At 35.0% G+C, this 27,167-nt stretch overlaps 10 protein-coding genes across 10 annotated transcripts; 8 read left to right on the top strand and 2 right to left on the bottom strand.

Moving 5' to 3' along the window:
- Positions 1-235: 235 nt before the first annotated feature.
- Positions 236-799, top strand: SCM4 (Scm4p; the record flags this gene model as incomplete). Its single annotated transcript, XM_071051712.1, has 1 exon — positions 236-799. One exon carries the CDS (start codon positions 236-238, stop codon positions 797-799), a length of 564 nt encoding a protein of 187 aa, XP_070907102.1.
- Positions 800-6,307: 5,508 nt separating this feature from the next.
- Positions 6,308-7,378, top strand: FMP48 (protein kinase FMP48; the record flags this gene model as incomplete). Its single annotated transcript, XM_071051711.1, has 1 exon — positions 6,308-7,378. One exon carries the CDS (start codon positions 6,308-6,310, stop codon positions 7,376-7,378), a length of 1,071 nt encoding a protein of 356 aa, XP_070907101.1.
- Positions 7,379-8,139: 761 nt separating this feature from the next.
- On the bottom strand, positions 8,140-8,955 carry MCO32 (Mco32p; the record flags this gene model as incomplete). The annotated part of the gene is made up of 1 exon (XM_071051710.1): positions 8,140-8,955. The coding sequence occupies one exon, from the start codon at positions 8,953-8,955 to the stop codon at positions 8,140-8,142; it is 816 nt and encodes a 271-aa protein (XP_070907100.1).
- Positions 8,956-10,448: 1,493 nt separating this feature from the next.
- Positions 10,449-12,395, top strand: RNJ42_01544 (translation initiation factor 2A; the record flags this gene model as incomplete). The annotated part of the gene is made up of 1 exon (XM_071051709.1): positions 10,449-12,395. One exon carries the CDS (start codon positions 10,449-10,451, stop codon positions 12,393-12,395), a length of 1,947 nt encoding a protein of 648 aa, XP_070907099.1.
- Positions 12,396-13,892: 1,497 nt separating this feature from the next.
- MUP1 (Mup1p) lies at positions 13,893-15,644 on the top strand (the record flags this gene model as incomplete). Its single annotated transcript, XM_071051708.1, has 1 exon — positions 13,893-15,644. One exon carries the CDS (start codon positions 13,893-13,895, stop codon positions 15,642-15,644), a length of 1,752 nt encoding a protein of 583 aa, XP_070907098.1.
- A 930-nt stretch (positions 15,645-16,574) lies between these two features.
- On the top strand, positions 16,575-19,346 carry RSC1 (RSC subunit protein RSC1; the record flags this gene model as incomplete). Its single annotated transcript, XM_071051707.1, has 1 exon — positions 16,575-19,346. The coding sequence occupies one exon, from the start codon at positions 16,575-16,577 to the stop codon at positions 19,344-19,346; it is 2,772 nt and encodes a 923-aa protein (XP_070907097.1).
- Positions 19,347-19,542: 196 nt separating this feature from the next.
- Positions 19,543-20,379, bottom strand: LST7 (Lst7p; the record flags this gene model as incomplete). The annotated part of the gene is made up of 1 exon (XM_071051706.1): positions 19,543-20,379. The coding sequence occupies one exon, from the start codon at positions 20,377-20,379 to the stop codon at positions 19,543-19,545; it is 837 nt and encodes a 278-aa protein (XP_070907096.1).
- An 833-nt stretch (positions 20,380-21,212) lies between these two features.
- On the top strand, positions 21,213-22,340 carry PEF1 (Pef1p; the record flags this gene model as incomplete). The annotated part of the gene is made up of 1 exon (XM_071051705.1): positions 21,213-22,340. One exon carries the CDS (start codon positions 21,213-21,215, stop codon positions 22,338-22,340), a length of 1,128 nt encoding a protein of 375 aa, XP_070907095.1.
- A 414-nt stretch (positions 22,341-22,754) lies between these two features.
- Positions 22,755-24,074, top strand: SPR3 (septin SPR3; the record flags this gene model as incomplete). The annotated part of the gene is made up of 1 exon (XM_071051704.1): positions 22,755-24,074. One exon carries the CDS (start codon positions 22,755-22,757, stop codon positions 24,072-24,074), a length of 1,320 nt encoding a protein of 439 aa, XP_070907094.1.
- Positions 24,075-25,619: 1,545 nt separating this feature from the next.
- On the top strand, positions 25,620-26,546 carry ERG25 (methylsterol monooxygenase; the record flags this gene model as incomplete). Its single annotated transcript, XM_071051703.1, has 1 exon — positions 25,620-26,546. The coding sequence occupies one exon, from the start codon at positions 25,620-25,622 to the stop codon at positions 26,544-26,546; it is 927 nt and encodes a 308-aa protein (XP_070907093.1).
- Positions 26,547-27,167: the final 621 nt, after the last annotated feature.

Below are 27,167 nucleotides of genomic sequence, written 5' to 3'. Positions count from 1 at the left end.
ATCCTTCCTGCATTGATGTATTGTTGTACCAAAATTGGTCCTCGCGAAAATAATATATAAATGATTATATATTTCCACGATAAGGTTTTCTTTTCTTGTTTCTTATTTTCTCAATTAAATTAATTCTTGATTGTACAAAAATTAAGAGTAGTTAAATATCAAATATAATAGAGATCATCTAAAAGTGAAGAAATCACAAAACAAAACAAAACAAAACAAAACAACATATTAAATAATGACTAACTGCGATATCATTCCTTGTTCTAAAACTATTGCCGTAACCTCTTTGGGTCTTTACGCTGGTTTGATGACTTCCTCCACACTTATAGCTTCTGTCACTCCATTGAGTATATTAAGTGATTCTTTGAAGAGCGTTCTATGTAAATTGGGATGTTGGGCTACAGTTCTAGGTTCCGTTGCCACCGGTGCTTTTGCCACTTCATACATTTTATCTGAGAAAGCTCAAAGAACCCCTACTCAATTAGCAGGTGCTCTAGTTGTTCCAATTACAGGTCTGTCTCTATGGATTTCCTCGTTAGTAAACCATGGACACGCTAAAGTTCACCATAAGTCTGCGGGCTCCGACGATTTGCCAAAGGGTCACCCTAAGGTCGGCGCTGATGCTCCAGTTTGCCCATTCTCCAAGAAGGATGAAGGTTCCTCTGTGAATCTACACTGCAGCTCTGTCAAGAGTAACAAGTGTTACAATGCTATGTTGTGCCACTTGAGTGTTGTCACTTTTGCTACCTGTGGTATCTTCGCCAAGAGCGTCTTCGATGGTTTCCACAGTCGCATATAAATTGATCATGTAAAGAGTTTCTAATTTAAGCTCTTTTATTTTCATTTTTATTTATTTATAGGATGTTTTAGAACATCTTACCTTACTACTATTCAAATCAATGCTCAGGGTGATGTGAATTAATTTAAAGTAATAGCGGTTTTTCACTGGTCGGTTTCTACTCAAATCAATAATATTTTGAAGTGCTCAGATAGTTATGTTTTTTTTTTCTGTCAACCTCTAGAAAGTGAAGTGATAATAGCTATATGAAAATATACTTCTCGAGATTTCCTACATAAATTTATATGAACGGGATCTGCGGGTTTCTATATGCCAGCATAGAAAACTAGCATCTTTGCTAGCAAATAATTTGACGTTTTTCTGTTTTTCATCCAGGATTATTATTGTTGCTGTCATTCTATAATTTTCAACAACTAACCGTGAGTACCTCCAAATTTTTATATAAACAGCATACAAACATATATATTTATCTACTTTTTTATAATCTTGGTTATTATTCATTTATTTTATATCATGAAACTTTTACAATATAATGAAATTAGCAACAAATAACACTGTCATGTATTTTTTATCATAAAAAATTATTGTGATATTATATTAATGTTTTACTTCTCGAGTAAAGTTTTTTTTAATAGAGTTCTTTATTTTCTTAAAAAGGGAAGAATTTATATTTTGTAGTTGTATCGACATGAATAAAACTAAGAATCCTGAAATTATACTAATACGTTTTGATGAGAATTACTGTGAGAATGGAATTTTCTCCGACAGGACCTGTAATTTGTAGATATAAGAGGTTTAGTTGCGAAATAGTACTATGAATAAAGTAAACCACACTTGCCTTCAAATAGTAGAATATTCAACAACTAGTATGAATATAAAAAAAACAACACAAAAAACAACACTCAATTATATGTACATTATTAACTATAGTACCTTTATAAAGAGAGTGTTTTTACTTTGGCAACATAAATAATATCTTACACGTAGCTAGTTTAACCCAAAAATAGAGTAATGGTAAATATATATTAAACTGTATAACTATATTCCTGGGGATGGTTTGTTTTGGTAATTTCATAAATAGCTAAACCTGATATCGGATTTAGGAATCTTGCACCATACTACAGTGAATTGTCAATGTAAAGTTAATTGTAAGCAATTTCTGTTATTGCCCTTTCCGGTGTTTATTTGTGATTTACGCATGGCCTTTTTTTGGAATAGAGTGGCAGATCTTTTTCTTTCCCGCAACGACTTAATCCCGAAATTGACACGATTAACGTAATTCTCCGCGTCTGCTTTAGGTTTTCGGAAAAACGGAATTCATTAAGAAACCGTTTGAGTGTCCTATTTTGGCTAAGAGGCACAAAGTTGATACGTTCTTAATTGAATATGCTATGGTAATTCACTGAAATATAGTTTGCCTTTAGGGCGAAATGCCAATCGTGCAAATTAGGTAACAATGTCAAATTAGCATTGCTAGGCTTTTGTATCTTAACAGTTTTTTTATCGACGTCGATTTGAAATTTTCTCACCTTATACATAGGAATCTGCAGTTGCAATTATAAGAGGCGATGAAATTCGTTAAACACTTTATTTTAGAAGCTCGCTCGCTTGTACACAATTAGCAAAATTTCCTTAAAGCTCTTTTTCTAATATTACTCCAAATCTCCTTTCATTTTGAGAGTTTATTTTGCTAAGTCATATACTAATTATATACTATTGACTTACTTCAAAGAAGTCTGCAATAAGAACAACCAATAAGCAAAATAAACTTTTGACCATTTCTTTTCAACAACTCAACGAAAGGGGGCTTCAACATAAATAAAAGTTTGTTATTCAATGACCAATGGAAGAAAATTGAGTTCTAACATAATACGAACGAATTTGCATACTTTTCAAAATATCTTAATCCTATCAAATAGTTCAATAATGGAGAAAAAATCAGCAACAAAAACTTTACTGCTACTGCCATTACCTAGAGCTTTACTATTTTTGCACTCTTTTCCGACTATCAATGGGCAAACAGCTAACTCGTATTATTGAAGATTTTGAAAATGCATTAAGGGTCCTCTCCTAATAAGAATTGCCTTGTCGGAACAACTCTAAAATTCGTAAATCATGTAAAATATACAATGTACACCGAGTTATCCCTGTGTTTCTAGGTACTTTTTTGGTTTACAAAATAAAATATAGCTCTCCCCTCATCACCTCATCAAAAAAGAAAAAAGAAACTATCAGACTGAATCCGTATCCGAAGGTTTAAAATGTTTCAAATGATCCGTTCGGTTTACAATATGAAGTTTAATAAAGGTTTTGTATATGTTGACTTTCTATTTTTTAACTGACAAATTTAATGGAGCCAGCTCCAGAATTCTTAAATAATATGGTTAGGGGGTGTACACTGTATATAGCTACTTCTAAAAAGCACACAAAGATAGACTAAGAAAACAACAAATAAAGACGGCTGGATTAAGCCAAAAATAGCGATGGAGTAAGGGTTGTACCATCGGTGAAGGGGTATGTCCATATGTAAAGAATTGTTAGTTATTTTAAAGTTATACTTTACTCTTGCTTGAAATGCATTGTATGTTTCAAATCATAGATATAATTTTGGAATTTGACTTAACGGTAAGTAAGGTATTTTGGAGATGGTGGACAAACAGAGTCCATACTTCTCTGAACCTAGACAATATAGCTATAGAATATATCGTAGACGGAATTGAATAATACCCGAAGATGTTCCGAATGATTAGATGAAATGATTTACACTTTTTTGCTACCTGGTTCTGTAAATGAGACCCAGAATTTGCGTAAAGAAAAATAAAAAGGGGTGGGACCAAAGATTCGGTTATTTTTTGTTTTTAAGACAAGTCAGTCAAATCAGTACTGACAAAAAAGAGTGGACTTCGTCCTTACCGCGGAGTCTATATCATCAGTATTTCCATCAACTGATATGTACCGATATCGATAGAGTCATTAGAACCAAATGCCCCCGGAAGTAGCACATATATCATTGTTATCTTTATACGAAAGGCTCTATACTCCTGCTCATAATTTACGTACGAATTGAAATCACATGTAATATCATTTTACTGTTTAGCACAGCACATTTTTGTGGGACAAGAATTTATGAGGGTTGTTTAAAGTTTCTCATTTCTATGGTCAAGAAAGCCCAGAATTTCCTAATATGGTATTTAAAAGCTAATACAGTGTGGTGTATATAATTTAGATGGAATATAGGAGTTCTATTGATATGTGTGGACAGACAATTCGCCTTGACTCTTCTCTTGTATCGCACATTCACATAATTTCAGTACTACACATTCAAGCATCTGAATTGTTGTACTACCCATAGGAAAAACAACAACTGCCTCGCTCTTGTTGTATTTGTTCCTTCTCTACGAAGAGATCTAAATATATACTAATCTATTTTATTGGGATACGCCCTTTTCTCTTTATGATTTACAAACCCATCTCCTTTTTTTTTATTTATCTCTCTTGATTTCCTTACAGTTGTTAATAAATTAACGCACAGAAATTGCATAAATCCCTCTCTGTCCTTCTCCTTTTCTCTTTCCCGGCCCCCTCTCTTACATTTTGTTGCCAGCTTATCCTTAGTGTGAATCAAGATATGAGCCTAGAAACCCTCGTGTTTTTGTTTTCTTCCGAGATATAATTTCTTTATTTTTTTAGAGAGATATTTGCTTTACTCTTCTACCCTCTTTTTGTGCATAGGGTCCATATATGTAATCTCTGCAACAAACTCTAAGGAATTATTTTTTGTCTATTAACTTTTGACTCTTCCCTATAGCCTTTCTTACCAAAATAATAGATAACCTGTATATCTGAAGTAAATAGCCATACAACCAATATTCCCCGAATATGCTCATGTTATGTTTTCTCTCAAAAACCCTCCGCTTCCCCCCCTTATTTCTCCACAGGGTCCCCACGAACGGAAGTTGCAGAGAACACCTAGCAGAGTTTGCAGATAGCTCTTTTTTGATGTCCTTTACATGTTCTCTGCATTCGTATGAAGGATTCCATGCTTTTGGAGTATGCCTTCTCTACTTCATGTTCTGAGTAGCCGCACAATTTCTCAGCAGCCTTTAAAGTTTTTTGTAGTCTATTTTATGATCCATAGTTCGGAAAGATCCCTTTACCGATTGTCGCAAAAATACGTTCAAGACCCATGAACTCGGGTGATTGTCCTCGATTAGTGTGGTAATTCTAGAATTGATAAAGTCCTACTCTTAGCTAATCACATTAGCGGCAAGGTTCAAGAACGACATCAGCATATTTTACAAACAAATAAAATAAAAAACCCTGTCCTCTACGTGCATGTCTCACCACAACATATTCGTCTCTTCTCTACTTCTCTCTCCCTTTTCCCCTTTGTCTCCAACAGATGAGTGAGTGGTCTTATAGTTTATCCGATGGCAAAGAGGTATTTGATTTTGTCTGGAACTACAGCATTAACAAAGAAAGAATAAAATAAAATAAAATAGCATAGAAATCTGATACACATCAATGGGCTGTTTACATACACACCCAAAGGAAAAAAGGGAAAAATTATTCAAAAATAAGGACACCGGAGCGATATTTTTACTTAATAATTTTCTTTTTTCTTTTTGAATAGGCATGGGATCCTACTGTTTTGCACTTTTTCAAATGTCGGAATTACTCAAAGAATGTAGAGGAGGTTTGGACACTACTGAATTGCACATTAATAATTATATGAAAATCATATTATCATGATTATTCAATGTAGGAAAAAGCAATAATGTACAGCTAAAAAAATAGGATATGCACATGTAAAGAAGTAAACTTCAAGGTCGAACCAAAAAATAAGGACAGGAATACAAAAAAATAAAATAAAAATTCAAATATATATATAAGTATTATATTCCTTCGGTTCCTAGATCTTGACAACTTTTTACCCACTAACCATTTTCTTTTTCTCCTACGAATCTCTATCATATCAAGAAATTATTCTATCAATCAAAAAGTCTATTCGATAAAAACCTACCGCATCTAAGTTTTATTAGATTTGCAGAAATACTAATAACTCGTCTATTTTTTTTTATTAATCCATAATTAGAAGAACTTCTCTTGTGCCAGAACACCTAAGTTAGAAGTTTATTAGCAGCGTGAATTATAGTTCTGAATAAAGTACTTCAAAAAACTGCTAAACAGTTAAAGAAATTGATATTACCTTACCTATATTCGTATTTGTTTTCCAACATTTATAGCTGTTTTTCAAAATCAAGAGGAACCTGCTTAAAAAATAATTAGTTAAGATAAAAGTCTCACTACTCTTAATTATTAAACGCAAATCAAGGAGAGTTGGTGACAATCCACTTTGTATGTTGCGTGTTTGAAGCGGTTGAAAATCTATAAAGATTACAAGAATAAGATAATAAGATTGCTCTCAGGCTAGCAGTAATCTTTGGTTAATATTGCACTGAAAAAACAAACGTTGACTGTTCTCCGAGCTACTAAAATCTACAAAAAATGCAAAGTAAAGCTTCCCAATATAAGAAGCTAAACCCAATACAATCTGGTTCATTCAGTACTGTATATAAAGGCTACAGTACCAAGTTGGATGAATATGTAGCATTGAAAGTTATTCCAAAGTCCAAATTCTCTAAAAGAGGTATGGCTAACGAATTTAGCGTAGAAAAGATATTAAGTCAAGATGAAGGCTGTCCTTTCATTTGCTCCGTTATTGATTTCTACGAAGATGAGGTTAACTATGTTCTAGTGCTGGAATACTGTGAATGTGGTGACTTCTATGATTTCTTGGAGTTATCCAAGAAGAAGGGTGATCTAAATGCTCCATCTATTATTAAGTTAAACTTTCAAAAAGTGGTACTTCAGTTATGTTACTCTGTTAGATATTCTCACTCTTTAGGTATCGCTCACCGCGATATAAAGCCAGAGAATATGCTTATTAATTACAATGGAGATATAAAACTCGCTGACTGGGGTCATGCTATTCGTGCTATGTTTTCTAACGATAACAATATCGGTACTGACAATTACAGAGCCCCAGAAACTTTCTCTTCTAAAGTAAGTTATAACACTTATAAGGCTGATTACTGGTCTATTGGTGTGTCATTACTCTACCTTTTGTTTTGTCATTGTCCCTTCAGATGTTCTAACATAAAGAATGAGAAAGTCATATACAAAAAGCTAGAAAATGGTGACAATCTAATTTACCCTAATTGTCATAATTTTGTTGACTACATTAACGATCCTTATAAGTTCATCTACGATAACTTCTTCAGTTCTGTGTCCTTGAACAAGAAGAGAAGTTTATTCAAATTGAACTCATCAAGGTACATTACCCCATATTTATGGCAAGATCTTACTGATATGCAAGATCTATTTGACTTGACAAAGATTATTGTTGATAATCTACTATCTCCTGATCCCAACGACAGGTCGTTGACTAAGTTTTTGAAGTCTTTTAATTGCTTCTGGAGCGCTTGTGAACAAGGTAAGAATGAAATGCCCAGATCCGTTGTGAGAAATGTAAAGAGCAATAACTTAAAGGCTGTTGGTGTCACAGGGGAATATTGAGTCTGTGTTGCATTCTAATTTAATATTCAGTTCCTTTTAACATGGCTTTATTTCTTAAAACTTTCAATGGTGTTCGTAAATATTATGACGAACTACTAGTAATCTGAAAGAATGTACTGTGAAACTTTTCATACTAACCGAAAGGTTTTCCAGTAGAACATGATCTAATGCCAATGAAAGCTTGTTGACAAGTTTTCAATCTAATAATATTTTATTTTACATTCCTCATTGCTTTTAATTGATTTTTATTCAACTGGATATGGAATATTAGCAAACATCGGATTATCGGTAAAAGTTCAATCATTACATTCGTCTACGTATGACTGCAAGTTGATTTTGCAGTTTTAGATTGGTGTTATTGTACGTTTTACTAGTTTTTTTTTTAAAATTTTTTAGTTCTATTTTTCTATTTACTAAGTACTCTGTGAAAGTCAGACGGACTGACATAATTTATTCATAGTCATATTAAAATAATAATAATAGTAATAATAAATAAAACATCTTTTCTTTTTCCCCTTATTTTAGTTACAAAATTTAATTTCATAACAAACTAAATTGTCAGCACCTCTTTACAAAAAGAACTCTGGTTTGCATAAAATAAAAACTGAATATGATGTATCAGGATAGTATATCAAAACAAACTAAGTTTTCAAAATTTGGAAAAACTAAATTGGTTCGTTATCTACAGTTACTTGGTAGTTTTTAATGTTTGTATAAAAACAAAAATCAATATGATTGAATATGTATATAAAATATTTATATCAACAGGCGAAGGCACCTTTGGGTAATGGTAGCCTTCTTTCATAATCAATTAACTCAACATTTTCGATTGTATGTACAGTAATTTTTGTATTATCCTCATTCATTTCAAAAACAAAGATGCCATTTACTATTCTCGTGAATTCATTATCAGTTGTGTCATCATTATTCATAGATGTTAGCTTGTTGCCTATGGTGATATGTTGAGAGATGAGTCCAGGTGACAGGTTAGGGCTTCCAGCAGGGTTTTTTTGAAGAATATAGTCTAATATGGGCGATCCCTTTTTCTGTTCAAGGGAATCATTACTAGAGAATGTGAAAGTCTTGTTGAAGTCATCATCCTCCGGTTCAATGGGGTCAGCATTTTGAGGCAAACAGCTCTGCCACTTAATTAATAGTTTATCATTATTGGTTAAGTAAGGAGATAGTTTACATTGTTGTCTTATATCTTCCCCTTGAGCACCAGATATCCTCTTCGAGGACAAAATCTTAATTCTAGAGGTTTCTTCCAGAACGAACTTCCTCATTATCAACCTAATTGCATTCATCGAGGCATTATATTGGATCAAGCCATGCAAATTTGGGATATAAGGGTGCGCAATAGGCAGCAGCCGCAACACTATCGCTTCATCTAGTATACTTTCTTTCAAATTCTCCTGTAGCAGATTAGGAACTCCGGTATTCTTCAGATAATTAGCCAAATTACCTAGATTTGTGTCATTAGGATCATTATAATTGGTAACTATCTCCCTAACTTGGTACTTCCCAGGCCTCGAGGTTATAACCCGTCTAATATACTTATATCTCCGTCCTAACATAGATGGTTTAGTATATCGAAAATAAAAAGCCACTATCAACCAGTATTCACTTTCGGATAACCAATATTAACAAGTCAAAAAAACACAAGAGAAATAAAAGAATGTTACTACCCAATTGAATACTTCTTTCAAAGGTGAAGTTGAATTTTCATTTAATGTCAAATTTATGTCAAAAATAAGATTATTTTGTACTTTTCTTTTCCTTATCACTAGTACAGAGTAATATATTGATTCCCTTTTTCCCACCTCAAAGGAAAAAAAAACCTCATCCCCCCACACACAGACACCATTTACGAGTCTTAACTATGATTTTGTCCTGTGTTTAGGGCGATACTATATAGTTTTTTCTACTAATTCCAAATAATTAGTCGTCCCCCTTGCACCATTTTAAAAATAAATAATAAATAAAACAAGGGGGAAGATAAGTGATTAGTTAGGACGTACCCTCACCAACGGCCGGAATCCAATACAAACTCCATTCACTTCATGTACTATGACATTAGTAAATGTCATATGGCTTGCTAAAAAAATTGACATATATGGCTAAACTAAAAAAATGACATTATAAGCTCCACTATGACATTGATATAAAGTAAATGTCAACTACGCCACGATATTCTACATATAACCCTCTATGTATACAGAAATACGAAAGAGAACCCATATATCTTAGTTCCTCCCACCGAATATCAAACTTATTGTATAAGGATATTTCATATCAGACCATTAGATATCATATCATTGAGCCATAGTTTGATACTTATACTAAACGCTGCCCAAAGCAATGAAGATTTAAAAAAAAAGGAATATCCGGGTAAGTATTAAATATCGATCTAGGATCACGTTAATAATTCGTACATATACATAAACACCTGACCAGAAACACCTGATAACACGTAGACAGCGATATTACTTCTTTCTTTTTGTTCGAGGAGAGTTGGAAGAGAAGCAGGCCAGTTTGGATGCGGGAACAACGAAGGCGAATTGAAGGATCGGAGGGGGGGGCCTCGACAAAAACGTTCGAAGAAGAGGAAGAAAGAAAGAAAAAGAGAGACCTATTGTACGGGCTTCTGTACGGGCTTCTGTACGGGCTTCTGTACGGGCTTCTGTACGGGTAAGGTGAAAGGTAGGAATCTTGAAATATATAGGCCTTCTTCTGCATAGTAAAGAAAATTTTTATTGTTCGTCAACACGTTGACAACACAACGAAAAAAATAAAAAAGTTGCTAGTGAAGAAAAAAAAGCTATATATTGAAAATATTGAAATTTTGTGCTTAAGAGTTATGTATTTATATTTGTTTTGATTGGAATTGTATTGTCTCTGGTATTTTAATAATAATAAATTCTTATTTGATTCTTTTTATTATATCTATTATTCTAGAACACGCATCCGAAGGGTTAAGAAAGACGTATAAATTATAAAGGATCGACAAGTTAATTTTTGACATATTAAAAACGAAATACCCCCAAAAGATCTGAAAAAAAAAATTAATATGTCCTCTCAATTTTTTCTGAAAACCAATAAGGATATAGAGTTATTCCAAGGTTATCCTGACTTTAACCAATCTAATTCAGCTGCAAATGCAAAGGATGATCAAGTCATCTCATCGGTGATCTCTCCCTGTGGTAGATTCTTCTCTATCTCCACTAAACACAAGGTTACAGTGTTCTCTGGCCCATTGCTGGAGGTCGAACTATTGACGCTGAATATTGACGATGTTTACGACATTCAGTTCTCACCATCCGGAAACTATATGAGTACTTGGGAGAGACCTTCTGCTAAGGATGCAGACCACAAGAACGTTAAAGTTTGGTATTTGAATAGAGTGTTTGAAGGAGATGAGGAACAAGTGCCTGTTTTCCAGTACCAACACAAACCACAGAACAGTTGGTTTATGCAGTTTTCCAAACTTGATGACTATGCATTGAAGATGTTCAAGAATGAGATCAGAATTGTTAAGATTAATGATGAAACTAAAACAAATTTCCACTTTGACCAACCTTTTGCGACATTGTCTAAGACTCAGGAGAACGACTCTCAACCGTTTTCCACTTACCAGGTTTCCCCTGCTGACCACCCTACCATCTGTACATTCACCCCTGAGAAGAGTGGTAAGCCTGCTCAATTATCGATATGGTCTATTACTGAAGGTAAAATCACAAAGAAGATTGCATCCAAGACCTTTTTCAAGGCTGACTCCTGTCAGCTACAATGGAACCCACAAGGTAACGCTGTATTATGTGTCGCTACCACTGATTTTGACTCTTCCAACAAATCTTACTACGGTGAGAACACTTTATACCTCCTTTCCTTCCAAGGTGTGAATGGTGCCGTAGGTAACAACTCCGTACGTGTTTCATTAGCAAAGGGTCCAGTTCACGACTTTGCTTGGTCTCCAACCTCTAGACAGTTTGGTGTTATATCCGGTTATATGCCAGCTACTATTCAATTTTTTGATCTAAGAGGTAATGTTGTGCATTCCCTTGAGAAACAGCCAAAGAATACCATCCAGTTCTCTCCTAGTGGTAGTTATATCCTTATTGCAGGTTTTGGTAACCTGCAAGGGTCTGTTCAAATTCTAGACCGCCACGATAAGTTCAAGTCAGTCGTCGTCTTTGATGCAGCTAATACCTCTGTGTGTAAGTGGTCACCTGGTGGTGAATTTATTATGACTGCTACGACATCTCCTAGATTAAGAGTCGACAACTGTGTCAAAATATGGCACGTCAGTGGCAACCTGGTGTTTGCCAAGGAATTCGATGAGTTGTTAAAGGTTGATTGGAGAAATACTTGTAAATATAAGACATTGAAGGACCACCCACATGTTATCAAGGACTGGACCCCAATACCAGATACAGCAGACTCCAAACTAGATCCTAAAATAGCCAACGCCAAGAAAGAGCTTGTTATTCATGCAAGTGCTAAGGAGTACGAGGAAAAACACCCAAAGAAGACTAGTAAGAGTAATGGTACAGCACAAGCTAAATCTGGTTCAAGTGGTGGTGGTGGTGCGTACAAACCTCCACACGCTAGAAGAGCTGCAGCTGTTGCTAACAATAAGAGCATTCCAGGTGCTGGCCCAGCTCTTCAAAAGACTATCCCAGGTTTGACTATCCCAGGCATGCAAGTGAAGGAAAGTGCTGCTGCCAACAAGAACAGGAGAAGAAGAGCCAACAAGAAGTCTAACTCTGAAGACAGTGACGCTTCTCCAAAGCCTCCAACCAACTCCGTAGCATCTACCTCTGATGCTTCAGGTAAAGAGGCTTCTCCAGAAGAAAAAAAAATCAGATCCTTGCTTAAGAAGTTAAGAGCTATTGAAACATTGAAAGAAAAACAAGCCTCTGGTGAAAAACTACAAGATCTTCAAGTAAAGAAGATAGAAACTGAACATCAATTCCGCCAAGAATTGTCTGCTCTCGGTTGGAAGGGTGAAGAGTAAAGGATTTTTTTTTTTTAAATAAACCACATCGAATCTTTTGTTCTTTATTCTGTATGATATTTGACAAAAGATCAAGGACAGAAGTAAGTTAGACAATAAAAAAAAATCTTAAAAAATAAATAAAAGCGCATATATAATATAGATAGTAATGGCATAGATAATATATTATCCTTTCTTTTTTAATTTTTACATTTGAGATCTTACGTGATCCTGTCAATGAATAATATATTTATTTTTAGAACAATGACTAATCTTAAAAAGCTGACTCAGACCTATATCTCTCCGTTTAAACAACATCAATATCCTGATCTTATACTATATGATTTGGGCGGTACTCATAAATGTGTTACCCTGTTGCTGAGATCTACACGGCTACACACAGTTTGACACAATTCATATTTTTTATTGGATTTTTGCACAATGTTCAGTACTTCCGGTATAAGAGCAGTAAGAAATCCTGTAGGAAACACAGTTTCTAGCTGTGTGTAGCACAGTTTAAAGTGTGAAGGGGTTTCTTTTTCCCAACACTAACTGTGTTAGCATAGAATTGTGTCAAAAAACACCATATTCTTGTCTTTTGTACAACTGTTTCTACGATAGGACCCCTCAAAAAAAAAAAAGCAAGAAGAAAATGAAGAGATTTAGTCCGGGTAAATGTACAAGACCCTTAGTCCTTCACGGTAATATATCGGAAGTATAAAAAATATTAGAAAGAAGGGGACACAGAAGAGTTCGCAGAGAAAGTGTGAAGAAAAAGGAAGGAATTAAAAAAGCAATAAAAAAGTGAAGAAGAAAAAAAAAAAGTATTTCGACAATGCGATGCCCACAGCTTGAAGAAAAAAAAAAGAAACAAATTTCAAATAAAGCTAATTTAAGGAAGAACTATAATAGTAATTGGCCAGAAAAGTAATAACTAAGTGTGTACACAATATGAAATACACAATTTGTTAAAAGAGATTAAAAAGTTTTTTCATCGGACGTTGAATTAATTATCAAGGATATATATAAGAGCTCGATGAAGATGGGTTTTTGAGAAAATTTTTTTTTTGTTTTATTGCTTCTTTTGGATAATGCCGTGTCAATAAGAAAACAAAATATCATAAAAGTGCCGTTCGATCAACATCGCAAAGGAAAACTAAAAAACTAAAAAAAGTATTTCTAGTTTTAATTTAAAATTATTTCTAATAAAATTACCACAGTTGTTAATCCTATCAACGAGTCACACAGTTTACTTACTTGACTTATCGGAATTCACTAAGAATAAATTAATAAAAAAAAAAAAGTTTTAGTCAACTGTTAATCCCGTTTAAATTATTTATTATAAAGGATACCATCTGAGAGATACTATAAAAAAAATTACTAAGTCTTTCTAATCCTTACTACCAAAAAATAAAATAAAATAAAAGACAATAATAACTATTGTCTTGAATAACGGAAAAATTTTTTTATTCATAAACAGAACGCAATATAATAATACATGAGTATTAAGATATAACAATGTCCAATAACAGAAGTTTTATATCACAGTTGAATGTGTTCAACAAAGAGAACTATCTATCTTCAACGAAGAAATCCAGTGAAACTACATATAGCGGCGATGGTGAAGCTTCCGATGTGGAACAAGGTCAACAGATCACTACAGAGATGGAGCAAGGTGATAGGAGGCTAGGTCTGTTCTCCTGTATCGGTTTGATTTGTAACAGAATGCTGGGTACCGGTGTTTTCGCTGTCTCGTCTACTATTTACACATTGAGTGGTTCTATCGGTCTAGCCCTAATTCTATGGGCAGTCGGTGCAATTATCGCCATAGCGGGTCTATATGTCTACATGGAATTTGGTACAGCTATCCCAAAGAACGGTGGTGAAAAGAACTATTTGGAAGCAATCGTAAGGAAGCCTAAGTTCTTTATTACTTGTATGTACGCGTCTTATGTGTTCTTCCTAGGTTGGGCTGCCGGTAATTCTATTAACACCGCTGTCATGTTCTTAACCGCTGCTGATACCGAAGTCACTAAATGGAACCAAAGAGGTATTGCTGTCGCAGTTATCTTCTTCTGTTTTGCTGTCAACGCTATTAACGTTAAGTTAGGTCTATACATTCAGAACCTTTTGGGTCTTTTCAAGATTGGTATTGTTCTGTTCATCTCTGTTACCGGTTGGGTAGCATTGGGTGGTGGTTTAAAGCACGGTTACCAATCCCATAATTTCCATAATGCATTTGAAGGTACTGAAAATGCCACTGCTTATGGTGTCGTCAATGCTTTATACAATGTCATCTGGTCTTTCGTTGGTTACTCTAACGTCAACTATGCTTTGGGTGAAGTGAAGGACCCTGTGAGAACCTTGAAGATTGCTGGTCCAACATCCATGATTTGTTTGGCTATCATCTATATTTTTGTTAACATTGCCTACTTCGCCGTTGTTCCAAAGGATAAGTTGAGATCTTCCAAATTAATTTTGGCTGCTGATTTCTTCGATATTTGTTTCGGTGGTAATTCTAAGAGAGTTGCTGCCGCATTGGTCGGTCTAAGTGCATTGGGTAACGTGTTATCTGTTATCTTCTCCCAAGGTAGAATCATCCAGCAATTGGGTCGTGAAGGTGTCTTGCCTTTCTCTAACTTCTTTGCCTCATCTAAGCCATTCAACTCTCCAACTGTCGGTCTATTCCAACATTTCTTAGTCTGTATGGTTACGATTTTGGCTCCTCCACCAGGTGACGCTTATAACATTATTTTGAACTTGATTTCATACCCAATGAATATCGTCAACTTTGTTATTTCCGCTGGTTTGCTATGGATTTACTGGCAAAGAAGACAAGGTAAGATTGAGTGGAACCCACCAATTAAGGCTGGTGTCGTTGTTACTACTTTCTTCATGTTGTCTAACGTATATTTGATTGTTGCTCCATATGTTCCTCCAACTCACGGTGAGAGTGTTTACGAGCATGCTCCATACTGGATTCACTGTGTTGTCGCTTGGGGTATTTTTGCCTTTGGTGGTTTCTACTGGTTGGTCTGGACCAAAGCCATGCCAAAGTGGGGTCATTACAGATTGGAAACAAAGGATATTCTTGGTGAAGATGGTTTCTGGAGAGTCGAGATTATTAAGGTATATGATACTGATCTAAAGGATCATGAGAAAAACGGATCATCTTCTGACAAGTCTCTAAGTGAAGCACCTGAGGATATCGAACTAAACCAAATCCACGTTGAAAATAGTAAAGAGTCTTCTAAAGAACATGAAGATTAAAAATAACAACACTATATGATAATAGGAAAACTGTGACATTTTCTTTCAATAATTTAATTTCAACATTAATATTATTCATGATCTTTCTTTTTTCTTCTTCAACAGTACTGTAACTATTAATTTTACTTTTTGAAAAACAACAAAACAATAACAACTTAAAAAGTCACCAAAGATGATAGAGAGACTCTTAATCCAAATAGAGCAAGCATTTATTCTAATTTTTTTATTCACTTTTATAAATTCATTTGCATGCATATAGAAATATATCTTCTTCATACTAATACTATAATATTTTAAAACCTTTAGATAAAACATATCGTAAACATAATATATATATATATATGTAGATAATTCCAATATTTTAGTTGTTAGCCAATATCATTTAAACCATTTGCCAAATATCAAATGATCACATGACGTACGTATAATATGATAACCAAAGGGAGGCGAAGGGCCCAAAAAAATAAAAAATTTGGACGAGAACCAAAAAAAAAAGATTGAAAGCAATAAAGGCAGAAACGAACATACAACACGAGATTTTCAGTTTAGGTTGAAAAGGAAACGCTTATGAACTTTTAAAGTGAAAAAAAAGAGTAGAACAAGAAAAACAAAAAAAGCTTAGTGTTCAGCGGCTAAATTATTACTAGTACTTTGAATTGATTAGTTGTAAATTGTCTAAAGGTTTCTTTTTTTGGCTAGGCGATTAGGCATTACAAAACGCAGCACAAAAAAAATCAAAAAAATCACTCATTTATAAGAGTAAAGCATTTACTATAGAAACGGCCAACGAACTTTATGAAATATATGAACAAGAGTGCAATATTGAAGAATTAAAGATAAGACTTAGTGCCTGTAAAAACATTACAAAATTAAAACTCGTTAAGTCGCGATAAAAAAAACTATAGAAAATAATAGAGAGATAATTGTATAATGGACGGAGAATATTCACAACTGCGTGCTGATTTGAGGAAACAGTATGATTCGATTTTCCAGTTGAAGGACCCCAATGGTGTTGAGATATATCCTGTCTTTAACGTACTTCCAATAAAGAAGGATTATCCTGATTACTACAGTGTTATCAAGAACCCTATATCATTGAATACAATGAAGAAAAGATTGCCTCATTATGTTGATGCACAGGAATTCATCAATGACGTGTGTCAAATCCCTTGGAATGCTAAAACGTATAACTCCGAAGATTCGGCAATATACGGTTTTGCTACAATATTAGAGAATTTTCTGAAACTGAAAGCTATACCAGAGTTGCAGACTGTTTACCGACACGTGAGATATCCTAATTTAGGTGGTCTGCCAATGGATGGTAGTAATATCAATAATGCTGGTTTAACTGGTCTTAAAACTGAAAGGGAATATACAATGCAACAACAAATTAATGGAGGCCCAACTCCTCCAGTTAATATGGCAACACATAGTTCAGCCAACAATGCTAATAGTTCCATGCAAAGCGGGCTGCAAAACATCCAACCGGCTGCTCCCCAACAGATACCTATTGTCAATGGGATTAGTATCAACAATAACATCAACATGTCCAACAATGGTAGAATCAGTATGTCTAATAATAATCCAGTGACAAATCAAATGCACCCCGGACAGGAAATAAGATCCAGAATTAGTCCACAACCAGTGATACCTCCAAGGTCAATGTCTTCAACACCAGCCACACATTCTCCAAGCACAGGATTAAAACCCTCTATACAACAAAGATTACAAACAAGACGTGGTAGACCACCAATTATTGATCTGCCGTACCTCCTAAGGATAAAGAATATAATGAAAATGTTAAAACGTGAAGTAGATGAAAATAATAGGAACCTGACTTCAACTTTTGATAAATTACCTGACGAAACTACTAATCCTGGGTATTACCAAATGATAAGCCATCCTGTATGTTTGGATGATATCAGGAGGAGGGTGAAAACACGTAAATATAAAGATTTTGAGAGTTTCCAAAATGACTTCATAATAATGTTTGAAAACTATAAAAGGTATTATGCTTCAAACCCACTGTACCTAAAAGCTGCTGGTTTACTCGAATACCATTTCAGAAAGCTAGTTGAAATTGAGCTTTCTAAACCTGACAGTGATTTCTTGCCGGAAGGCGAACTAAGGTACCCAATGGAAAGCGTAGAAATGAGAGGAAGTATATATCAGATCGGTGATTGGGTTCTGTTGAATAATGCCAATGATCCGAATAAGCCAGTGGTGGCTCAAATCTTTAAACTTTGGTATACTAGCGATGGTACTCGGTGGTTAAACGCCTGTTGGTATTTCAGACCTGAACAAACAGTTCATCGGGTGGACAGATTATTTTACAAGAATGAGGTAGTTAAAACGGGTCAATATAGGGATCACCTGATTAGTGATTTGGTCGGGAAATGTTATGTTGTACATTTCACAAGATATCAACGTGGTAACCCTGCAATTCCTTATGAAGGCCCTCTCTTTATCTGTGAATTTAGATATAATGAGAGTGATAAAGCATTTAATAAAATTAGAACTTGGAAAGCCTGTCTTCCTGAAGAATTACGTGACCAAGACGAAGATACTATACCTGTAAATGGTAGAAAATTTTTCAAGTACCCCTCTCCAATTAGACATTTGCTACCTCCAAATGCTACACCACATGATCCGATACCTGAACCAACTGAAGGTGATCCCACTGCTCCACCTCTTATTGGTGCAGTATACTTGAGACCAAAAGTGAAGAGAGACGACCTTGGTGAATATTCAACATCTGATGATTGTCCAAGGTATATTATCAGACCTACTGATCCACCAGAAAAGGGTGTGATTGATGAAGTACATGGAACAATAATCACTAACATGCAGACAGCCAACGCTTTACCGAGGACAAGTCAATCATCTACAAGATTGCCTACTTTAAAGCAAAATAAACCAAATGTTGGTATGAGTTCACCTCATATGGCTATGAAACAGGTCCCATACCAAAAACCTTCTATGCCAATTACCCAAACGAAACCTATTATGCCAAATAGAGCAATGGCTCCTTCCTCAACTAACCACTCCATGAATAATCATAAAATCCAAAAACCTAATTCTATCCAGAATTTAAGGCAACCAGTACATAATTACACACAAATGAACTCTTCGGCTTTGAACGGTGTTGTTAGCGATTTATCAAACCAAGCAGCAAAGGGTGGAATGCGTTATATTACCATTGACGTACCACATTCATATGTACTTCCATTACCATTTAATTTCTCAAGTGAACCTGTTGCTGTTGCTGATGTCGGGAATAGAACTCGTCGCATAGCAGAAAACCCAAACATAAGTACTAATAACATCATATGGTACCGAGGACCTGGTATATCTGTACGAGAAAGATATATTGATAGTGGAAAATTGGGAGCTGGTGCTCCATTAAACATATTAGACTCTCCGGATATGGGCGATTTAGATTACGAAGAAATTGAAGAGGAGATTATTAATCAACCCTCAAATTCAAAAGTAGAAAATGAGAACGGAACTCAAACCGGGACTTTGGTTGAAGATCTTTCGAAACAGAGCTTAAATGGCGAAAATGAAATAGTTGATGAAGACTTATCCTATGGAAGACAAGCCACTGAAAAATCCATAGAAGCAATCAACATTGGCTTGAGACCTTCGGCAAAATTCATCATTCATAAACACAAGTATTCTACCATAGAGAACATTATATAAAATACTGGTTTTAATGATGTTTTCAGAAAAAAATATAAAGTGCATTGTAACAATAATCGTAACGGTCATTAAATAAAAATATTATACATAAATATTATATACTGTAATAGTGAAGAACAGGATCTATAATTTCTTCTTCCAAGAGTTGTTTAGTTCTCAGTCGGTTCCCTTATAGTTTTATCTTAAGTAATTTTCCTTAGTTACTCAGTTTAGTCTCTTTTTCAATGTATGAGCTCAACGTATTAACAATATAAGTATTCCATTTGTGAATCCGCAGGTAAATAAAATCGTCATTAGTTAATTCTGATAGATTCCTACTTTTTTTGGCCTTATTTGCTCTTAAGAAAGTACCAATATCATGCGTGAAACCATTTTCTTCTGTATTTGGATTTTCCAAATTTGAACAGTTCCTCGAGTGCTTTTCTTTAAGGCTATTTATTAGCATACCAAAACTATCAGTAATGAAATGCCACAGAGCTGCCACAATTTTCATAGCATCCAACTGTTCGGTGTTTTCAATTGTTAACACCAGGCAATATCTGCGCTCATTCCCTCTCGCGTTAGGGTCATATAGTTTAAATCCCATTACTAAGTTCAGTCCTTTTAACTCATCATAGAACACTAGTGGTGAATTATCATATATCATAGTTTCTTCTGAGAAGGCCTTTCGTATCATCGAAGTGAGTAATTGGTATCGTATAGCTGAATACTGGGTTGTGACATAAGTTTTTTTGTCAAGAAAAGTTCTTATGGATCTTGGTTGGTGGCTGTTTTTGCCATTTATACCTTTTCCCTCATCTACCTCATCAAATGAGAGTGAAGATAGGTCTTGGGTAGGAGTACTAATACCATTGTTATCATCCAGGGTGGAACAATCTGGGAAATTGAGCAAGCAGGACTCACAGTACGATTCGGTAGGGTAGTTCGGTAGCAATAGCTCATTACCATTGTTACCAAGCTGACCTTCTTGGGTAACACATATTAAAGTAGGACCATGAATATCACAAAAATGACCCAGAGACATGAAAATCATGATTGTGATGTCTGTGTAGAGAATTGATAAGACCTTCTAACAGAAAACTTTAAACCTAAGTTATAGTAAAGTAGATGCGGAGTGTAAGATGTTGGAGTCAAGTCAGTAAAAGTAGAATCAATTAAAGATAAAAAAACAACAACAATAGACCAAGTACCTTTAATATCTGTCTTTATTTTTTTCTTAAATACTATTGATTGCCTTAATAAGTAATAGTTTTTTAAAAGTCCTTGTGATTCTATCTATTAGAGGAAAATGTTTATCAAGTCCATAATATAGTTACTAATGTTTTTAGGCAAAAAAACCAAAAGAAAAAGCTTAGAGTTATATCTATTTCTGTAGTAGGGAGGAAGTTCAATATTGATAAAGCTTTAATGGCTGTTTTGCAGATTAGACCGTGATAGAACTCATAGGCACACTTAAGTTCGTTATAGGCCACGTTTTAAGTATCAGAATTGGGAAAAAACGAGTGATAAAATAAAAAAATTAGCTATACCGTTCGATTGGAGAAATAGATATGAAGTATCCACTATGACAGATCAAATGATTGACGGTCTTTTTACCAAATCACAGATAATACTAAAAAATATTTCAAAGAGATGAAAATTGTTAAATAATCAATGATCATTGAATTTTTTAAAGCTCGCTTTGTCAAGAAGCGGTTTATACCGAAATAGGGACCTAACAAAGCACAACGACGAATTTCTAAATTTACAAAAGATAAAATTTTTAATAATATTTATTATTATAAGCTAGTTTGTGAATATTCCTGACCTGGGCTTATACTGACAAAGAAACTGGGAAGTGCAGAGGAAAAAAACAAAACTTTAACAATGTGTGCTAGGAAGTTGAAATATGCTGCAGGTGATGATTTGCTGCTGTATGCTACACCGAAGGAGGCTATGCAGAATGATCGACGGGTGGATGAGGAGAAGGAGCGGAAGGCTCGGATGAGACGAGGGGATGTACGGGTTCAGTCTGAGCCATCATCTGTGAGTAAGCAGCAGTTGCTGCAGCAGCAGTTACAGCAGAGGCAGTTACAGCAGTTACAACAGCAGCAACATCAGGTGGCACAGATGCAGGTACCGAGAACAAATTATGTGCATGGATCTAGTCAGCCTGTTGGTGGAAAACATAGTGCTCCAGTACACAGTAGGTCAAGGCCTATTCCGCAGGCACAGCCGAACCAAGGACAACAGATGTATGCCTCGGGTAATGGAAGCTCTAGTTCGAACCGTATCGTGTCATCTCCTCCCATTATGGATCCACCATCATCTGCTGTTCAAAGAGCACAACAACAAATAAGACACACTCCACCTAGAGTAGCGAATGAGTCACCCGTGATTGTACAAAACGCTATGATATCTAAGGCGAAACACCAGGTGCGTGATTCGCCGAAATCTATTACTGAAGAAGATGCCAAGGACGCTAGAATAGCGATCCAGTTATTCCACAATCATGATGTCAGAGGCAAGAGCAGACTTACCGCTGAAGAGCTACAAAACCTTCTACAAAACGATGACAACACACACTTCTGTATATCCTCAGTTGATGCTCTTATAAACTTATTTGGTGCATCGAGATTTGGTACAGTAAATGAATCCGAGTTCATATCTATGTACAAAAGAGTCAAGAAATGGAGGAAAGTTTATGTAGATAATGATATTAATGGGTCGTATACTATAACAATGAGTGAATTCCACAACTCACTTCAGGAACTTGGCTATATGGTTCCAGTAGAAGTTAGCGAAAAATTATTCGACCAATATGCTGAGTTTATAAATCCTGCAAATAACGGAAAGGAGCTTAAATTTGACAAATTTGTGGAGGCTTTGGTTTGGTTAATGCGATTAACTAAACTGTTTAGGAAGTTTGACACTAACCAAGAAGGTGTCGCAAATATTCACTATAAAGACTTTATCGACGTTACTTTGTACCTGGGAAGATTTCTACCCCATTAATATACGATCCGGTTATGCATTCAATCTCGTCTATATGACTTATTTTTACAATCAATTGCTTTCAATCATTGGTCTTTTCTGTTACATTATTTTTTTCATGTTTTTTTTTTTTTTTATTTTTTTTTATTCTAAATCATTCGGTATAACGTTCGATTATTAAGCCTATATCAAACTATCAAATATAATAACGTTTTTGTGTCAAAGAACAAGGACTAAATAGGGACTCATCAATTGAAAAATATTTTAAGATATAATACTATTGTTTTCAGTACACATTGTGCGAAATGTATCTGTTTCCGCCGTCTATGAATTTGTAAGCGGCTTCATGTTCTTTCTTGTTCAAGCTGAAGACATATATAATAAGCTATACCTACCGTTGTAATCTACAAATTTCTGTTCTGTGTTTTGGGAATTATGGCAGGTTCAAATAGTATGAGCATTGAGGAAATTGAGCTCCTTAGCGATTCTTACTTTTACTTCAATGGAGAAGAGCATAAGGAACCATATGTAACTAATTCAAACCTACAAGACCTATTTCCGCATAAAGAAATAATAAATCATAATTATGAAGTAGGTGTATCCATGTTGATAGATCAAAGTATTAAAACGTTCTCCAGAGATGGTTTGGTATTTAATTTATTGGTTGCTGGCAGAGTAGGGTGCGGAAAGACTACTTTCATTAATACTATGTTTGATACAGTATTAATTGAAAACACATCAGATAGTAAGAACATTTTGGTGAAATACCAGTGTGAAATTGAGGATGACACAGGTGTTAAGCTGAAACTTAATATCATAGAGACACCAGGGTTTGGTGCACGTATAAATAACGAATATTGTTGGATCCCCTTAATAAATTATTTGGAGGAGCAGATGAGCGGTTACGTATTTCAGGAGGAGCAACCTTACCGGCAAGGCAAGATAAGGGACAATAGAGTTCATTGTTGTTTATACTTCATTGATGCGTATGAAAGCTGTGTACATCCCGTGGATGTGATGACTATGAGAGAGATCTCCAATAGATGCAACTTAGTGCCTGTTTTATCAAAGAGTGATCACTTAACTGATGAAGAACTAAGTGTACTGAAGCAGAAAATAATGGATGTGATTGCTGCGCAAAACATCAAAGTTTGTAAGTTTTTCAGTTCCAAAGAGGTAGCTAGCCAATATCACGCCAACGTACCGTATGACATCCGGTTACAAAGGGACTCCTACCATTGGCAAGATGCTATGAACAAGTTAAGTAATAATTCTTGGAGACACTTAAACAACCTTAAATATAAGCAACTGAGAGATGCTATATTTGGAGAACATCTCCCAGAGTTTGTTGAGAGTACGGAATCGCATTACGAGCGGTACCGCCAGTTCATCCTGGAGTTCCGTATGAAACAAGTACAAGAGCCAGCAGTACCCGATGGCGCTAAAAGAGTTGCAGAGGACGAGAGCCCCGGTATAAGTGAATACCTTCGTTACACAACGGTATCCAAGCAAAGAGTGGACGAGGATCTCATGTCCATCGCTAACCCAAATTATCTAAGAGGCATAATCCACCTACAGAAACGTCATCATTATATGTTAGCACTGGAGGCACAGCGAGAAGAGAAACGAATGAAACAGGTACAACTACGGCAATCGCAACTAGTACACGAAATCCAAGCACTCCGTGGGCAATTGGATTCTCTGAGAGTCAATGACACTTTCCACGAAAGTTCGGCAACATTAGTACAGATATAACCCTATCCAACCGGGTAACCGTAGTCATAAAAAAAATTTTTTTTTTCTGTCTTCATCTCGCTTCTCGACCAAAACTTTTTCATATATAAATTGCATATAAATCAACTAGCATAATTTTTTATTTTATGTTTTTTTATAACGTTCTCCTGGTATTAGGTTTAAAAAAATAAAATGAGACATAGCGTTACTTTGAAATGTCTATTCTAATCAGATGATGAATTGCATTGAATAAGTAAAGTTTTCTATTTGTTTTGTGTAACTCTTTTATTTTTTTTTTGCTTCTATTATTTTATTAATTATAATGATGACACTATGTTATTTACCTACTTTTCTTTCTGGCATCTCTAATGTTAGGGCGGCGGTGTTTAAGTACTCTCCCGTTCGATGAATACAACAAATGACTATTTTTCTGATCAATATTAATAGAAGTTCAATTTTATTTTATTTTATTTCATATAATATTCAACTTGCTTAAAAACACTATATACGGCACCGTACATCAATTTCTTCTTGTATCTTATCTCCGTATTGTTCATGAATGAGATTAATCAAATCCCGAAAAAAAGAACTAGGCAGCGATTTCGTAAAGATTACCGAAAAGAGGTGTCTCGTTTAAAATACTCCTTACCCGGTGTGTCGTTAAACCCATTTTTTTATCTTTTTTCTTTGGTCTGTCTTTCTTACCGAAATTTTTACTTCCCACCCAAATGCATATACGACAAAGAAAGGAAAAATAAAGGGTTTGTATACGACTGGCCCGATTACTCCTTCGGGTATTACTAAAGAACTTGTTACAAAGACGCTCTACATATGCTGCCTTTTCATTGCTTTTTTTTATTTCTGCCCTTGTTTGATAATTGCTTTTTTTCTCGCCATTAAAACCACCGCATAGATTGTATATTTTTATTGTCTCGGGCAAGAAGAAAGTTGCGTTCTACTACTACTCTCTACCTTGTATTTTACCTGGTGTACTACCTTGTATATTACCTGGTCTACTACTGAGATGGTGTACTACTGAGATGGTGTCTGCTTAAATAGCATCTACTGACTAGACTAAGTCGAGGCTCAGTCAACTCAGTATTGTATCTAAATCCTGGCAAAATACGATTATAGTTTCCCATTGCTTTTATTATGAATAATCGTGCAAATGGGAAAGCGATAAAAAATAGACCAAAAGACCCATCTGCAAGGAGTAATCAAGTAGTACCCATAAGGATAGATAGATGTGAATAAATGGTTCGTTTAATGCTCGTCTCTGTCCCCTCCGATGAGTTCTTCGTTTACTTGAACGATTAAGAGATGAAAGTTTTTTTTCTTTCCTGGTCCTTTACGATGTACAAGGTAACAAAATTTTTTTATTAAGTCAATAACATAACTATAGTAATAAATTAAGAATAATCATTGTTTTAGAAAGAAAAAAAAAACTTATATAAAGTAAAGTAAAAAAATAGTTGAAAACAATTATTTTTCTTCAAAAACTTTTTTTTAATTAGTTCTAGGAAATAAAAAAAACTAACTAAATACCAAAACTACAAACAAATAACGATGTCTGCCGTTTTCAACAACGCTACGCTGACAGAGCTAGTTCGTGAGGACACTTACTTCAACACATTAGCTAATGTCGCCAAGTACCAACCACAATTGAACTTCATGGAACAGTACTGGGCTGCTTGGTACACGTACATGAACAACGATGTCCTAGCCACCGGTCTAATGTTCTTCTTGTTGCATGAGTTCATGTACTTCTTCCGTTGTCTACCATGGTTCATTATTGACCAAATCCCATACTTCAGAAGATGGAAGTTGCAACCAACCAAGATTCCTTCCACCAAGGAACAACTATACTGTCTAAAGGCCGTCCTATTGTCCCACTTCTTGGTCGAAGCCATCCCAATCTGGACTTTCCACCCAATGTGTGAAAAGCTAGGTATCACCGTCGAGGTCCCATTCCCATCCATCAAGAGAATGTCCCTAGAGATCGCTCTTTTCTTCGTTCTAGAAGACATGTGGCACTACTGGGCTCACAGACTTTTCCACTACGGTGTTTTCTACAAGTACATCCACAAGCAACACCACCGTTACGCTGCCCCATTCGGTTTGTCTGCTGAGTACGCCCACCCATTGGAAACTATGTCTCTAGGTTTCGGTACCGTCGGTATGCCAATCCTTTACGTTATGTACACCGGTAACTTGCACTTGTTCACCCTATGTGTCTGGATCACCCTAAGATTATTCCAAGCCGTCGACTCTCACAGTGGTTACGACTTCCCATGGTCCTTGAACAAGTTCTTGCCATTCTGGGCCGGTGCTGAACACCACGACTTGCACCACCACTACTTCATCGGTAACTACGCTTCCTCTTTCAGATGGTGGGATTACTGTTTGGACACTGAATCTGGTCCAGAAGCTAAGGCTGCTAGAGAAGAAAGAATGAAGATGAAGGCCGAAAAGACCGCTAAGAAGCACAATTGATTTGTTAAAATCTAAGCTATCTTTTTATTTTTTTTTTCTCTTTCGAACTCTGATCAAGAAATAAAAAAATAGACCTCCATCACATTATCATTTAATTTATTTTTTTTAACGATTCATTTCACACTCATTGCTTTTTTTTCTTTTACTACCAGTTTTTCTAACCTATCCAGTATTCTTGAATCATCTTTATTATCTTTCTAACCAAAAGACAATTATAATCTGTTTTTATTGTAAAGTAACGTTTTTGTTTCGATTGAATACTACCTAGACTAACAAGAAAGAAAACTTTAAAAAAGAAAAAAAAATTAATGAAGTTTAGTTTAGTTTATCTTTAACTGAACTAACCCCCGCTCATAGATTTTTCTCTTTATATAAGGGTACTGTTTATTTATCCCATATTTTATTCCATCAATATTTATATTTTTTTATGTTTCAATTTTACTATACTAAAAGGACATTTCTATGTAAAATATTTATGTCTAAACTCACTCTATTTGCAATATCTTAATATTGCCTAGAAAATAAATTACTCATTATTTTAATTTATAACTTCAAAAATTAACAATTTTTTTATAATTCAGAAACTAAATATACATATACAAAGAATTTTTTAAATTTGTT

The sequence above is a fragment of the Nakaseomyces bracarensis genome (assembly GCF_045282275.1).
Source record: "Nakaseomyces bracarensis strain CBM3 chromosome Unknown Scaff7_0, whole genome shotgun sequence".
NCBI lineage: Eukaryota > Fungi > Ascomycota > Saccharomycetes > Saccharomycetales > Saccharomycetaceae > Nakaseomyces > Nakaseomyces bracarensis.
This window is presented reverse-complemented; position numbering and strand designations above follow the sequence as displayed.